General features: G+C 34.0%; 1 protein-coding gene and 1 long non-coding RNA gene across 3 annotated transcripts in view; one reads left to right on the top strand and one right to left on the bottom strand.

Moving 5' to 3' along the window:
- Window positions 1-2,583, top strand: part of twf (twinfilin actin binding protein) — a 37,663-nt gene extending 35,080 nt beyond the window's left edge. For both annotated transcript variants that reach the window (XM_085809471.1, XM_085809470.1), the window contains 2 exons: window positions 1,103-1,224; window positions 2,201-2,583. In XM_085809471.1, coding sequence (XP_085665597.1) covers window positions 1,103-1,224; window positions 2,201-2,356 — 278 coding nt within the window. In that variant the 3' untranslated portion in view covers window positions 2,357-2,583. The remainder of the gene's footprint in view (window positions 1-1,102; window positions 1,225-2,200) is intronic.
- A 3,773-nt stretch (window positions 2,584-6,356) lies between these two features.
- LOC146992695 (uncharacterized) overlaps window positions 6,357-15,777 on the bottom strand; it is a 165,894-nt gene continuing 156,473 nt past the window's right edge. Inside the window, exon 3 of the long non-coding RNA XR_015039071.1 lies at window positions 6,357-8,524. This is a non-coding gene — a long non-coding RNA (uncharacterized LOC146992695). The remainder of the gene's footprint in view (window positions 8,525-15,777) is intronic.

Genomic DNA, 15,777 nt, shown 5'->3' on the forward strand with positions numbered 1-15,777 from the left:
ACTAAACGGTACAACTTTTGGTCTCATTCATTTGGTTTTTCAACACTGTTGTAAGTTCAGGTTGGAATTCTAATATTCCTCTTTTCTGCCTCCTAGAGTGGAATGCGACCCTATATTCTATGGTAATTATTGCTCATCTGGATGAGTACTATCACCCCTCTTAATTTGTAAAAACAATTTAGAATCACCCTGTATTTCACTTATGGTTTAGGGGCAACAGGTCGAATTTTTTTCCCGTTCGTTCAAAAAATTTTAGAATAATGTTTGTTGTTCTTTGGTTGTGTGACTAATGCTTATTGAGAGCAAGGGAGTTTTTTTAATAGTAATTTTTTAGATACATCATCAAGAAATTATACTACTGAAATATTAGACACTTGTTTAGTGAATATATGATATGAAAGTTTTGAGAAATACATATTTGTCGGAGGAGATGTAAATGATCCCCGTTCGTGATTGTCTTCAAATGAAGGTTTGTGTATTTTTGTGAAGAAAAAATTTCTTCTGATTAGATATGTTTAAACTGGACCAGACTGTAACATTAATCTGAATGTGATCTACAATTCTTGCAATAATTGATCTATCTATCTATCTATCTATATATAGTATATAAAGTTTATATATATATGTGTGTGTATGTTGCTGCCAAGCTAGTGTAGTGGTTAGTGACTAACTGTCATAGCGATGGTCCTGGGTTCGAATCCCAGTGAAGGCATCGTTGTATCACTCCATCCCTTCATAGGATCCAATGGTGACCACCTCTTAGGTGCTTACATAAAGAAATGGCCACCACTTCCACCCCTAGTAGTGGTGCAATGCTTATGGCTATTAAATAAAGTACTTGGCCATTATTAAAAAAAACCCATGTGTGTGAGAGAGATAGTAAATAAAGATAATTTTGTGCTTATGTTTTTAAACTTTACATTTATTCAGATTTCAGTCTAATTTTTTAGTTCAAGATTCTAACTTAATTCATATCTGAATTCTCATTTATATTTTGTATATTTCTGCGCTTTAGTGTTATCTAATAACTAGTTTTATACTTCATATGTATAAATTTATGAATGCATATATTTCTTTTGCTTTCATATTTTTTTCTTTTTAGTTTTCATTTATTCTGTTCCTGGTTATAATTGTTCTGTGAAAGAAAGAATGCTTTATTCAAGTTGCAAAGCGCCTTTACTCAATGTGATTGAAAACAAGATAGGAATAGAACTTGCAAAAAAGGTAAGTTGTATATTTTGTTGTTTTTTTGTTGGTTTAATTATAGCAAGGCATGAGAGGGAATTTTGCCAAAGTAGGGACCTATTAAGAGAAACTGCCTTGTATTCTCTTTATACATTGGAAAATATGTGCAATATACTCATGTTGCAAGCAAATCTAGTAACTGAGAATAGAACTTAGAAAGAATGGTTCTAGTGTTCTGCACTTGGCCACTGATAGGTGTATTATTTTTATAAAGGAGTCTCAGTTTGAGTAAAAACGTGATATTTACAAGTGATGACACAGCTGAAAATGTGTAAATTATTGCTCTTCCAGGTGTTTTGCCAGCCTGCATTGCATATGGTGATGTCAAATCTAAAAATGGAAAGTTTTATAAAATGACAGGATTTGGTCTTTGGCTCTAACATACATAAAAATACTTCATGCATGACTGCATTTTCTAGCCTTTATAAAAAAGAAGAAAAAATTCTGTCATTTTTTATGCATTATGCTTAACTGCAAAAAAGCCATATTTTGAGTGCAATTAATAGCAATATTTTATTATATGAGTAATGTCTTTTACCGGCACACAGGAAAGAGTGAAGGCTCAATGTATACTGTTTGATTTATTTTGAAATTTGAAAATTTTCATTTAGCAATGAATGCAAGTTTGACTAAATTTTTCAGGACATGTTTAGCTGTAATTTTTCAGTTTTACATGTTAATATGTACTAGAAATCTAAAAAACGAGGGACTAGCTATGGTAATCTCTTATGCATTTATAGATTTTAATTGGAAAAAGATAATTTTTAGCTGACAGTTTTATTATTAAAAGCAGTATTTGAGTTTTGGGCAAGTACTCTTTTAATTTTTAATAAGTTAGATAATGAATTTTTTTACAATATAGAAATTGCAAAAGGTGTTTAACATAAAAACAGGGTATATCAAATTTTCCTGAATATTTCATTTACATGTCTAAATTTTTTTTCATATTTTGCAGATTGAAATTGACGATGCAGAAGAATTGACAGAAGAATTTCTCTTAGATGAAATTCATCCAAAGCAAAACATATATAAACAGAAGTTTTCAAAACCAAAAGGTCCTTTAAACCGTGGTGCTAGGAGGCTTGTAAAAGTTCAGAATGAAGGAGAATAATTTTTTATTGTACAGTAGTCAGTTATTTAAGTAAATATACGTGGTTTCATGGTCCAGGTTCCAGGACGCTCATTTTATATGCATATTTATAATGTAAGTTGTATGTTTTTATGGAATGATCAGAAATTGTTTTGTAATTTTGGCAATTGAAAAATTCTTTCTAATGCAGTTATGTGATTGTCAGCTGAAAAACAATGATCATCATAATAAATTATTTGTGAACTTTTCATTTGCTTTGTGAATCATTTTTTGCAAAAGTTAAAAGGAAACTCGGTAATTTTAGATCTTTTTCATAATGACGTATTGGAAAGTATATTAACATGAACAATAAAAAAAGGAATTGTGAATTTTTAATGTATCAAGTATTAGAGAATATTGTACTGTACTTGCAGTAGAAAGCTAAAGAACTGAACTGATTGTTTCATGGATCTTTAAAAGTGGCAGGTTTTATGAAACCTGGGAGGGACCATTAGAAACTGATATTACATGTATGGATATTTACTTATTTTAAAAGAAAAACTAGGACTACATATCCCATCCTAAATATTCTTAATATCTGAAAGTGAGGAAACCAGTGAATAGTAGTAGATTCAGTTCAATGGGCTAGAGTTATGGCTTCAAAGTACATTTTTAGCCTTTTCCAATAAATTTTCAAATATTCATTAGTAAATGGAAATTTATTAAATATGTAAATTGTAATCAAATGACTATGAGACAGGAAAAAAGTAAGCAAACTGTTTATTACTTCAAAAGTAATTGCCATAACTGTTGATACATTTATCCCACTGTGAGACAGATGGTCAGTGACATCAAGGAAAATTGTTTTCAGGTTTCCCTACAGAACCTTGATTGTATCCAGGCATGCATCTCTTTGTCCGAAGCAAATTAATGGCCACGAATGTTTTTTAGGCCTCCAAAAATATCAAAATTACAAGGAGAGAGATGTGGACCTGTATGGAGAATGTATAAGTGCTTCTCAGCAAATCTTCTGTAGTATAGCCTTAATAACCATGTCAGTATTATCCTGCAACAAAATGATGCCATCCATTAACATTCCTGGGTGTTTGTACTTAATGGCGCACTTCAGTTTTTACAAAGTTTCCGTGTACAGCTGTGCATTGATTGTGGGTCTGTGTTCTAGAAAGTCAATGAGCAGTGGACCCTTGCCTTCAAAGAAAATGTTCAGTATGACTTTCCCGGAGCTCCCGTGCACAGATTTGGATTTTTACGGTGGGGTTGAACCCATATGCTTTCATTGTTGGCTCTAATGCTTGCTCAAAATGATGACACCTTGTTTCATCTCTTGTGATAATACGGTACAGGAAAGGATGTTCTTCATTGGGAAACAGTTCCTAATGCTGCAGTGATGTCAACATGCTGTTCAACTTCTCCTTCTCTGTCAGGTTGTATTGAACCCGCTATGCACAGATTTTCTGGAATTTTAGATGCTCAGTCAAGATGGCATGAGCAGAGCTATAACTAAGCCCAACATGAGCTGAATGTCTTTCACCATGCACTATCGGTACTTTTTAATGGCAGCAGTCACCACAGCAATGATGGAAGGATTAATGACATGATGAGCCTGTCCTGGTTGGCTGCTGTCTTTCAATGGCACCCGACCTTCTGGATGTCATTTATTCCATTCAAACACATGCACACATGACATACTGTTGTCGTCATGCACAGCAGATATTTGAGTGGGAATTTCATTTCCTGACACTCCTTTTGCCATCAAAAAGTGTACTACAGCATGCTCTCTCTCTTTCCCAGCCTCCATAATGATGATGAATGCACACACGACTTGCTGATTTCATTTGAACACATCTTAACAGATAAATGATACAGTGGTGAGCATTTACACTGTTCCTTCTTAATTCCCAATAGAGGGTGCTTCTATACACAAACCTACCCACATTACCACATTCCTTGCCATGCTTGTTATATAAGTCTGCCTCTTTTTCATTTGGCTGCTCGTAAATTTTTATTTGTGATGTGCTATAACATTGACTTCTGTACTATAAAGCTAAATTCTTGAAGCATCTGTTCAATTGAATCCTTAGGAGGCAATGCAACCTGTTAGCTGCTTACGAAATCTCCTGTGATTCACTTCCCACTGCCACTATTTATCGCATAAGTGTATAGTGAAGCGCCGCATTTGGGGAAATACAGGGGCAAGGTTTATTATTGAAAAATTATTGCATTGAAAATATCAAAAATAAAAAACTAAAATACTGAGTATGGTAAAAAAGTAAGAGTGCTTAGTTTTTGTATGATATATCCTGGATTATGGTGGAAGACATAATCCAGCATCACATTCAGCACATTGACAGCAGGGTCCACAGTGAATTGTTTTATAAGAGCACACTAAGCATTTCTTCACTGCATTTTTCTTTGAAGAAATTGATAGTAAGTTTGGAAAATGCCTAGCAGTAAGTCAGTGTAACGTTTGTCTTGTGGTGGGTTGTAGAATGGTATTGTGAAATTCCTTAAAAATGCATTCAATCAAATTTACATGAAAATCTTAATTGTTGATGTTTTGAAGTTGTTTCTTTTGTAAAATAAGACATTTAAAATAGCTGTGTCTATAAGATGGTAAAAAATTGTTATATTGTAGTAGTCTTTTTGTTGGATGACAAACTAAAGCCTGATTAACTTTGTCAAGTTTTAATTGATAACCACAGCTGCCTTACAACTTTCTTATCAGTTTACAGTTTGAACTAAGCAAAAAAGTGACGCATTCCTGGGTGTTTGGATGCCATCTCACTATAGTAATTTTGCCACATTGGAAAGCAACAATTGCACATTTCTTCAAAGTAATTTTATTGAAGCTTTCTGGCAGATTATGCTGATTAGAGTAAAGAGTTCCATATACACCAGTTATATTTTGGATAAGAATGCTAATTCCAGTGACATATAAATATTGTGAGCAATCACACAGTACTTTTTTCCTAAAAAAATTTCACAAGCATCACCAATGATTTTGTTGCAAGTCCATAATTCTCAATTTTATTTGAAATTTTGTTCTCTTTTGCATATACACGATCATTTTGCAAATACATCCTGATTCTTCTTTAGCAAGTATAAACAGTTTTACTCCAAAGCGAGCTCTTTTCAAACATATATATTGTACCCATGATAGTGTGCTTTTGCATTTCAAAGCTATTTGCATAGTTATACAGCTGGCAACAAATTACAGAACAATGTATTGGGTATCAACATATTGGCAGGGACACTTAGCTCTTTGAGTGCACATAGCATATATATATTCTATAAAATATATGGCCATGGTAGTTAAAGGGCTAAATTTGTTCAAGCAACTTGTGCTGTTCTTGATGTTTATGAAACTTGTGCAAATCTAACGATCAGTTTCTTAAATGATTTGCATGTGTTGCCAAAATTGAAGCAGTATGGGCTATATGCTCATAAATTTTCTATAAATCTGATGTTTTGTATTAATTTCTTGGGTGATCTGTATTTGCAGCTATGATTTCTGTCATATTATTCCACCTCAGATAAAAATTACCAATCTCAAAGTAACAAAAATAATCAGTTAAAAACTAAAACTAATATTAACACTTTTGAGTGAAATAGATGTTGGATAGATGAATAATGTAATGTTTTGCAATGTAGATTTTCTAATAAAGATAAAAATCTATTTCAAAGAAATTGCACTTTTAAATTTTATTTGCAAGTACTGGAAATATTTTATTTAAAGTTTCCCATCTTGTAGAATCTTGTTTATTGTCATTGTTTGACACTTGCATCTTTCATTAAAAACTGGGATGAGAAATGGAATGCAGAGTTTTCTGACTTATTTTTTTTTAAAGACATTGAAAAATCAGAACCATCAATACAAAATATTTCTCTTACTGGGGGCAATGATTTACTTCCTTAAATGGAATGGCTGTAGCAACACTTATAGAAAGTACAGCTTGTTTTCTCAGTTCATAGCTTTTTTTGGGGGGGAGGCAAAGATTATTACAAAAAGTTATGTAGATTTTTCAATAACATAATTGGTCATTTTAAAAATTGTTATAAAAATCAGGAAAGGTTATTAAATGTTACTGTACACCCCCAAATACTGTGTTGTTATTTAATATTTTTAAAGCTGTGGAGAAACTGAATTTTCCTGAATTTTGCATAGTAGCCAATTATGATAATTTTGCCTAATGGAATGACATTTCCTAGCTTTAATTCTGTTGGCTAAGCATATGATATTGATGGTGATTTTTGCAATGGTAGCCGATTATTACAATTCTGTCTTGTAGAATGACATTTCCTTGCTTTGGTTCATTGGCTAAGCAATCGGACATTGATGAAAATTGACATTGATGATCATTGAAAGGAAGATATCAGAGACAAATAAATTTGTTACAATTGCTCTTAGTGATGGATGTGTTATAATAAAAGAAAATATGTTGGAAGTTGTAAAATTCAATTATACTTGCACATGCTGAAGTCACATTAATGGGGGCCATCTGACAATATCTCAAATAACTACCATGTGCAACTTATATAGCAGCTAGGCATGATGGAAAGTGTTCACAGGGATATGGAACCGTGCTCACTATATAGTGTAGTTGATAGTGCTGGAGGTGAGGTGTTGTAGCAGCCATAGAGAGAACAATCTGATGGATTCATTCCCGTAGACTCTGGATTGGGTTTAAATCTGGAGAATTTGGCGGGCCAGGGAAGTATATTATAAAGTTCTTCCATTCACTGACTTAAGTTTCTAGCTGTGTGACACGTCACATTGTCAGGCTGGAAGAGGCCATCATTCCCAGAAAAAAAATTTTGTATTCACAGTCTGGAATTTGCTTAATTTTATTCATAATTGACAACGATGAGCAGGCCCAGAGAATGCCAATAAAATATTTGCCAAACTTAATGTTATATCTGCTAACATGTGTTCATCTACAGATGGTTGAGGATTGTGTGTTCTTGTAGTTATGTGTTATTGTCAATCTGTCCGAAAAATTGAAACACGTAATTCATCAGAGAAGGCAACCTTTTGTTAATCAACTGATGTGTACTATTGGTTCTGCTGTGCAAATTCCAGCCTTTTCCATTGATGAGCAGTCGTTAGCATAGGGTGCTGTCAAAATTCGTCTGCTGCAAAGCATCATATCGTGCAAGGTTAACTAAACTGTTGTTTTGGACACGATTGCAGTAGCCCACCTGGTACAGTAAATTGTCCTACTCTAAGCCTTTGAATTAAACGTAACACACCATTTCATTTGTTGTTAACCTCTTTCATGTATAGTTTATGATATTTCACAGTTCCATGCTGTTTATTTTATGTAGTGCCATTTTGTCATTCTTGAAAAACTCCTTACCGGTGTTCTCCTTCCAAATTGGGACAGAATAAGAGATTGTTTTCAAATGTCAGACCAAATGTAATAAAATTTTTTGTTTGTTGAAATGCTTACAAGTATGAGTGCAAAGACTATCTGCTTAAGGGAAGGTTTGCTTTCGTGGCAATTTTTCTAAGGGAAACTGGCTCATATTTATGTTAACGCATGGAGAAAATCAGAAAAACTCTATTCAGCCATCCTGTTCTCTTGCATTTGAACTATGAATCCTAACATTGTTATGGCAGAGTTTTAGTCTCATTTAAACTGATAACAATGTCACATTTGAGTAACCTGAAGATGGATAACATTTAAAAATGTTATGCGAATATGTAAATAAAGCAAACCTGCTTTGTTGTGTCTAAAATGCAAATACCATGTTCCTTCCACCCTTTTTGTTTTACTAATTTTGGTCGTCTGAAAATCGAGAAGGGAAAATTATGCGAATAATTTAATTTCCGAAGGATGCGTTTACAGTAAGGACATAACAAATGAGAAGTCATGTACAGGTACTACAGGTAACTATCACAACATTATTTCTTTAAAAGAAGCATATGTTCCAGTAAGAAGACATAGAAATATTTATATTACAATATCTAATAAGATAACTTCATTACTATTTGTACAGCTAGCTGACTCAGCTAAACCGTAGACTGAATGTTAATTTGTGTATTAGGCGGGTATAAAGTTCAACATAAGGGAAAGGTTTATCATGAGCTTTGCAGGTAGCTTGCGATGGTTTGTCTTTGCAAATAAGGTGGAAACAATCATTACATAGACCATAGGTGGCCAACCTTTTGGGGAAGAATGCCAATATCTGAAAAAAAAAAAAAAAAAAAAAAAAAGTTATGCATGCCACTTTCCAATTTTTCCAACATGCTAAAAAATGTAAAAAAGTGAAGTAATGTTATTTACGGATTAAGGGATTTTTATGCAAATAGCACATTGTTTTATGTAAGTCTGAGTAGTGGACATTTAAAAAATAATATAATAAATAAAACAAATGTACAAGCTAAGGTTTAATTGTTAATAAGCATTTTTAAAGGTTCAGCCAGTCATATTATATATAAAATAAAAATAGAATTAGAAATATTTAATTCTAAATACCTATTAAACGGTCAATACGTAATTAATATGGTTTTTGAATATGTAGTTTTTTTAACCAAGTCATCTATGTTAAGATTAGTTCTTGAAGGTGCTAGCAAAATTAGATGTCTTAGGTGCATATCAGTTAATTTTGAACAATATTTTGATTTTATTATGTTAATAATAGAAAATATATGTTGATCCAAACTTACAACAATGTCTGACAGCCAGATCGTATAAATTTGGAAAATTGCTTGTTGGCACAAATTTCCAAAATTCAATATAGTTTGGATCACTTGCAGTCGAAATGAGTTCCTTATTTTCTTTTCAGTGTAGTATGCTGCTATACGTCAATAATTTTGATTTGAATTTCAGTTGGGTAACAATTAACGTCTTGCAGAGAAATCGAAGTATTATATTTATTGTAATGTGTTTATGTGTGTATCTATCAACGGAGTTGCTACAGACGATATTGTTATTTTTTTCAGATCTTTTAACTTTTCAATAAAAGTCTTCGTGTGCCGCTGGTTGGCCATCCGTGACATCAACGAATCAGTTTTAGAATTAAGGGCGACTCGTTCTCTGAATGCATTGATGGAGGGGAAAATTGTATGAATGTTTTTAAAATTTCAGAACCTGGTGCTAAAAAAACTAGGGGTATAGACAATAGTTAAACTGACAGTGTTTAATTTTCAGAAATGATAGTTACTATGATTTAATCGTTGCACAAAGTATTTATATTGATTGCTGTTTTCGGGGTGTTCTTAACATTTTTGGTTGGAAAGTCGGGCTTTTCCAACATCGGTCACTTATCGAAAACAGTGGCGATTTTTTTAAATATTTGAATCATGAGGTGAATGAAAGCAACATCATTTTCTAACTGCCCCTCCCTTCCTCCTTGTGGGGCATACGCTTTGCGTTGGTTTGGTTTATTTGTTAATGCTAGAGCACGCGAGAGCTACCTGCGTATGAGAAGGGATGGCTTCGTGTAGAGCTTTCTAAGGAAAATCGGCTCATTTCCATGTTGCACATAATTAAAGCCATGAAAATGGCCATGCAGCCAGCATTGTTCGCTTGGAATCGAGCGCAAGTCAAACTACTAGTGTTCAGCGGCTTAACCGCTGGTGAGCCGCTTTACCCTAGGGAGACAGTGCCTGTAGATGAATCTAGAGATCATCCTGCATTTCAGGTTAAAGGATCTTTCAGGCAAATGAATTAGATTTTACTGTTCGCGATGGTATGGATATTCTGAACAAAAAGAAAAAGAATTTGTGTTCAGAAATCATAACTGAAGTTTTTGTTCTGTTAAAGAAATATTAGGAGTTCAACGATAGCGTAATAAAAAGGCATTTGCTGAAGGACAGTTGATATATTCGAAGGAAGATGGTGAGGGTTTGATAAGCTGTTGATGTTTCGTAATAGCTGTCAATTTGAAAGAGTAGTCATGTTGATTGCTACATATTAAATTGCACTGCTGTGGTCATGGATTTGCTAGAAACTGCTCAATAGACAAACAGAGAAGGAGGACGATTTTTTTTTTCCTGGTTTACATCTACTAATGAAACATAGGAAATCACTTTGAATCATCAACTCATTACCTAAGCTTGCAGTTACTCCAGGCATTGGCTTCTCCTGCAAAGCACGCAGCATAAAAGGAAATAATCTTTTACGCCAGTTTTTCATTTCCATGGTCAAGTGCTATTAGAATGACTAGCATACAGTACAGCTGTGAGTAAAAAATTTTATTCGAAACTGCAGGAAAAGCTGTGGAATTCAACCAAGTCGTAACAGATTAGGTACTTAACGGAAGATGAGATTATAGCATTACATTCTTCTCACGCTACAAACAATAAACTCACAAAGCTTATTAGGAAGTATTCCTTTAGAATAACACATTTTTGATTCTGATACATTTCGAAGTTTACTAGTTTGAAATCGAGACTAGCTTGAATATGTAGCCAGGAAATAATTCACAATCAGTATTAGCCTTAAACATTCTTCGATCGTGTCATTAATTCATTCGAAGGGTGTCATGTTAATTAACGAGTTAGGTTATTATTTCTTCTGTGCTTCTGCTTTGGTTGGCTGATCCCAGAATTAAAATTAGTTAATGTATTCAAGCACAAAGTTCTTAGAAAAAATTTTGGCTGTTATTGCTAATCATTATGTTATTACTTCTCCCTTCAGCTTTAGCTTTGCTTGCCGTAGTGAGTTGTTTATAAAAGTTTCAGGGTCTGGGTCAAAGACTGTAGGCGCGCTTTACCTTGTACGGTAAAGTTTTATATTTTAATTTTACTTAAGTATTTGTTTTTGAATTCCCGCAAGCTGAAGAGATTTAATTTTCTGTTGCATAGTTAGTGTAATCGTGAACCCGAAGAGCAAATAAGGATCGTTTATTTTAATTTTTCTTCTCCTTAGCAGTAGAGACGGGGTGATAAATCATCTGACTGTCTTTACGGTTCCAGGAATTAATATTTAGAGTAATTTGGAGCCATACGCACTAAATGCTTATGAAAAAAAAAAAAAAAAAAAAAAAAAAAAAAAAAAAAATTAGCAGCAGAAATTAGGGTACGGCGTGTGAAAAATACGATACGATAGTGTAGAAGGGTAAACAAAATTTTATTTATCTGAAATGCGAAAATGATGCGAACATAGAAGCTTCGAACTTGAGCTCCATGAGAACATTGATGCTTCGAACTGTGATCAAATGATACGTAACAAATTTCTAATGTCATGTACTTGTGGAAAAGTAAATGAGAAGCAACTAAGAATCAAATTCTTTAAAGGTTCTACAAATGCTTGCTTGGAAAGGCAGTAACTATTTCGACAAGATCCGATTTCTTCCAGAGCACTCTCTTTGTAATATGAATTTTATGTAAAGGAAATATCAGACGAGCCAGACGCTCGCCCGTGTTATAGGAAGCACTTTAAAACATGATAGTTTTGGACTACCTTTGCAGTATTTAATATAAATTGAATTGTAAAGTCACTGAACACCAGTATTTCTAGACGGATTCAAAATCCAGCGGACGGGACGGACGTGGGCGTTTTTGTTGATTTCCCCATGTGTAACATGGATGCAAGCCAGTTTTCTTTAGAGATTTCTCCTCTTAGACAGATAGCCTTCCGTGCTTTGTCATAAACAACCAAACTATCAGGACCTGATACTGGCATCTCGAGCAGATTGTAATATATAAACAGGGAGCACATGGCATTTTCAGTACGGCCATCGTGAGAATCTGTGTTCCTGTATTGTGAAATAAAGTGTCTGTAATTCTATAACTGTACTTCTAAATTTTGCAGTTTTTGGGTGTGTTGTTACAGTATTTCCAAGAAAGTCATTATGGGGTCTTTATTTTCCAACGTTGATTGTAGCTTTATTAGAGTCATTTAAAGACTGTATGATAGGAAGCACCTTATACTGCAGCTACAAAAATGCTTTAAAGGATGCAACTATTCAAATTACGGTCTTTTTAAATAAATAAATAATAAAAAGTTTTGAAAAAATTATGAAATTAACTTTTCTTATGCTGCTTCCGTTCGTATAGTTATATTTAGTTAAAGGTTTGCGTTCATTCTAAGAAGTAAAACGCAATAAGTTTAATCCTGAGTATGACAAACATTAACCCATTTATAATTACAAAGCTGGGGATTTCTGAAAGATTTTGAGTGCCAAAAAGCAATCTTTATCGCTTTCTCTGAAGGGTCGGTCAAAATATAAATTAAAATAATTCGGGGTTGTTTTCCCCTCTTTATTGTCATTTAGTAATATTCCTTTGTTATTTATTAGTGTGTAACGTTATTTAATTTATAATTTTTTTAATTTGGTGTACCTAATCTGTTTTCACTCAGGTAATTTGTAAGTTTCCAAATGCTAAAATCTGTTAATAATATTCAAGTGCAGTTTTATTACTTAATAAATTAATAGTAATTCAACTTTAATAGTATACTCAATATCATTACTGCGATTTGGAGCTCACGCAATAATTATTCAGGATGGTCTCGGATAGAACATAATTGTATTTTTCTACCAGCAGCTGTCTTCTTCAGACTCTTATTTTTAATAATATTGTGCTTGTTTACAATTTCTATTGTTATGGTTGTTACTAATCTCACTTGTCTGATATAATCAGGACAAGCCCACGAATTATTACCGTGGCAAAGAGTATAAAGTTGCGTCTGTCGTTGGCCAGAGCCTTGAGCACCATACAGGTGACGGTCTGACTTTATGCTTAGTTAGTTCCCCCCCCAATTTTGAAGCATCTTGAGGGAGCTGATGCGAAGGTTTCCTGCCCCTCTTTCCCTACCAGCATCCTCGTGAGAAGATTTTCGGCATATTTTGAGGGGTCCCATGCCGCGCAGACACTATGCATATACAAACATGCATGCCTTCTCCATTATTCAAACCCGGGATCTTTGGTACGTTTGGCAGTCAGCGTCGTTAAGCACTTTTCCGTCTGTGCGGCTTGTTTTTTCTTTCTGAAGCTATGGAACCTAGTTCGGGCAGGTATATTCCCCTCGTAAAAAATAATGTATTTTAACTCTTTTTTGAAAACATGGGTTATAGTTAATAAAGGCCTATTTCATAGTTAATATCAGTACTGCAAGTTGGACTTCACCGAATAATTATGCAGGATGATCTAGGATGGAATATAAAGCAATGTTTCTTCATTCAGCGTCTAGTAGCGGCAGAGCGGTAAGATCGCTAACATTTTAATTTGAACCTGGTTTAAATCTCGGTGAACGGGCTGGCTGGATAAGCATTTCCGTGGTATTCCCCACTGTAATGTGAATGTTAATCATTTTCCTTTAGGAAGTCCTCCACAAAAGTATCTCTCACCTTAAGCAGATTGCCCTTGTGTGCTTTGCTGTAATCGATATAACCTAACCTTCTGCCAACAGTCATCTGCAAACACTTAAGAAAATTATGATTGTTTATTTTGACCTGAAGCTGTGGAAAATAGATTGTACAGGTGCAATCACTTGTAAAATAAAGTTTTAAAACTATTTATTGAAAATTTGTATTGTATTTAATAATAAACTTATTCGCAATAATACCGTTACTGAAAATTTTAGCACACATAGCAATTTAGTAGGATAATTACGGATCACAGTCATGTTTCTACCAGCTGGGGTAGAAAATGGAATTCAAACGGGAAAACTAAACTTTTCTTGATTTATTTCCCACGCAATATAAAAAAGACGAGTTTCCTTAACAAATCCTTCACAAAGGCATATCATTCCATAGGCGTACAATCTTTGTTTGCTTTCCCTTTAGCAAATAATTCAAAACATAAACACACATATTTGTTTAACAAAATTGTTCGTATTGAGTTCCATATGAAAAAGTCGAAATTAGTTCCTGTGAATACATTCCACTTTCATCGTAGTTCTTTTACATATTTACTGAAAATATGTATAGTATTTAACAATGTATTACTTAATAATTTATGCTGCTATTAAAAGCTGCAGTACGTGAAGAAATTAAGCAGAATAATTCCAGATGGGACATACCGTGTTTCCCAGAAAATAAGCACCGCTCTTACATTAGTTTTTGCTGCTTAGCTACATTAGTTTTTGCTTTAGAGCTTATTTTCAGGGGATATCTCATTTATCATGCGCAATAATTAACATTTGTGAACAAATGTTAATTATTGATTAAGAAATACATTTCTTCAGGTCAAAGAAATAATTATTCAGGTTCAAGAAATATATTTATTCAGGTTCAAGAAACGTTCAAGAACAAACAACCATTTATTCTAATACAGCCATGTCGTTACCTTCTGAAACATCGTCATAAAACTCCAGATCCGGCCTGAATTTATTGCGACTTCATTTCCTCTGAGACCATTTGCCCTAGCTTCTCAGGCTGAGCAACAAAGCTTTCTTTAAATGAGCTCTTCATGTCTAAGCAGCCTGCTCGTAAGCCATTGGGAACACAGCTGTCCTCTATTTTACCCATGGATTCTTCACTCAAGTAATGATTTCTTGTAGCTTAGGCTTTATAATGTTTTCTCGTTGATTTTTCTCCATTTCATTTTTAATATAGTCAGTGATTTTTGTGCCCAAAATGGTCTTTAAATGGCTTGTTTATTGCAATAACAAAAGCCTGGAGATCAGCCTTTCTTGCGGGAGTCATTGTTTGATCAGTTCTTTCTGCAAGGAAGGTCTTTATGGTTTTAGCGGGGTGAGTGTTGGCAGAATTCCACGCTAGCATACCTCTCTGACCACTTCGCAAAACAAGTGGTAGAAATAAATTGACCTACTTTCTTATTGCTGCTTATGTGCACCAAGTATGTTCCGTCTCAAGGTCATAAATAACCTGAAACTCTTTAGATTTTCTCTTTCTTGCCCTTAGAGATAATTGGAGGAATCTTTACATCGAGATGAATTGCCCAAATACAAGTAATGCGTACACTTTTGTAACCAGTAGAGAGACTACATATCGCAGAGGCACCCTTGTTCGTTTAAGACACTTGAGCAATAAGCATTGCAGTTTCATCCATAGCAATAATGTTCGAGAGATGGTATTTGTTTGAATTCATCAGGCGATATGTCTAGCTGTGACGCCATTTGCAAGAGTAAATACTTGAATATCAGCCTTACGAACGACCAGACAGTTTTGCTTTTCTGCATCCATTCACTTCGCTCCATTCACAGATAATGTGTTTCAATTCAGAGAATAATGGTTTATCCACACTTACGCTTCTTGGCATTTCCCTCGTTGACCTCTTGACTGAGGTTACTGATCGCAGTTTTCGGACTATACTTCTTTTTGCAGAAAAGTATAAGATTTTTATCCCTGGAGGCTTCCACAATTCCTTTCTTATAATCGATGGAATAGCTCTTTCCTTTTGCATTCATTTTATCTCTGCATCCAAATTTGTTATCCTTTAAATTTACTATTAAATTAAATGCTAAATGGTCGTTGCTAACCTTGAGACGGAACATACTTGGTGCACATAAGCAGCAATAAGAATGTTG

Source organism: Stegodyphus dumicola, chromosome X2 (genome assembly GCF_044657685.1).
Source record: "Stegodyphus dumicola isolate Sdum_Otavi_A_Nest chromosome X2, ASM4465768v1".
NCBI classification, from domain to species: Eukaryota; Metazoa; Arthropoda; class Arachnida; order Araneae; family Eresidae; genus Stegodyphus; species Stegodyphus dumicola.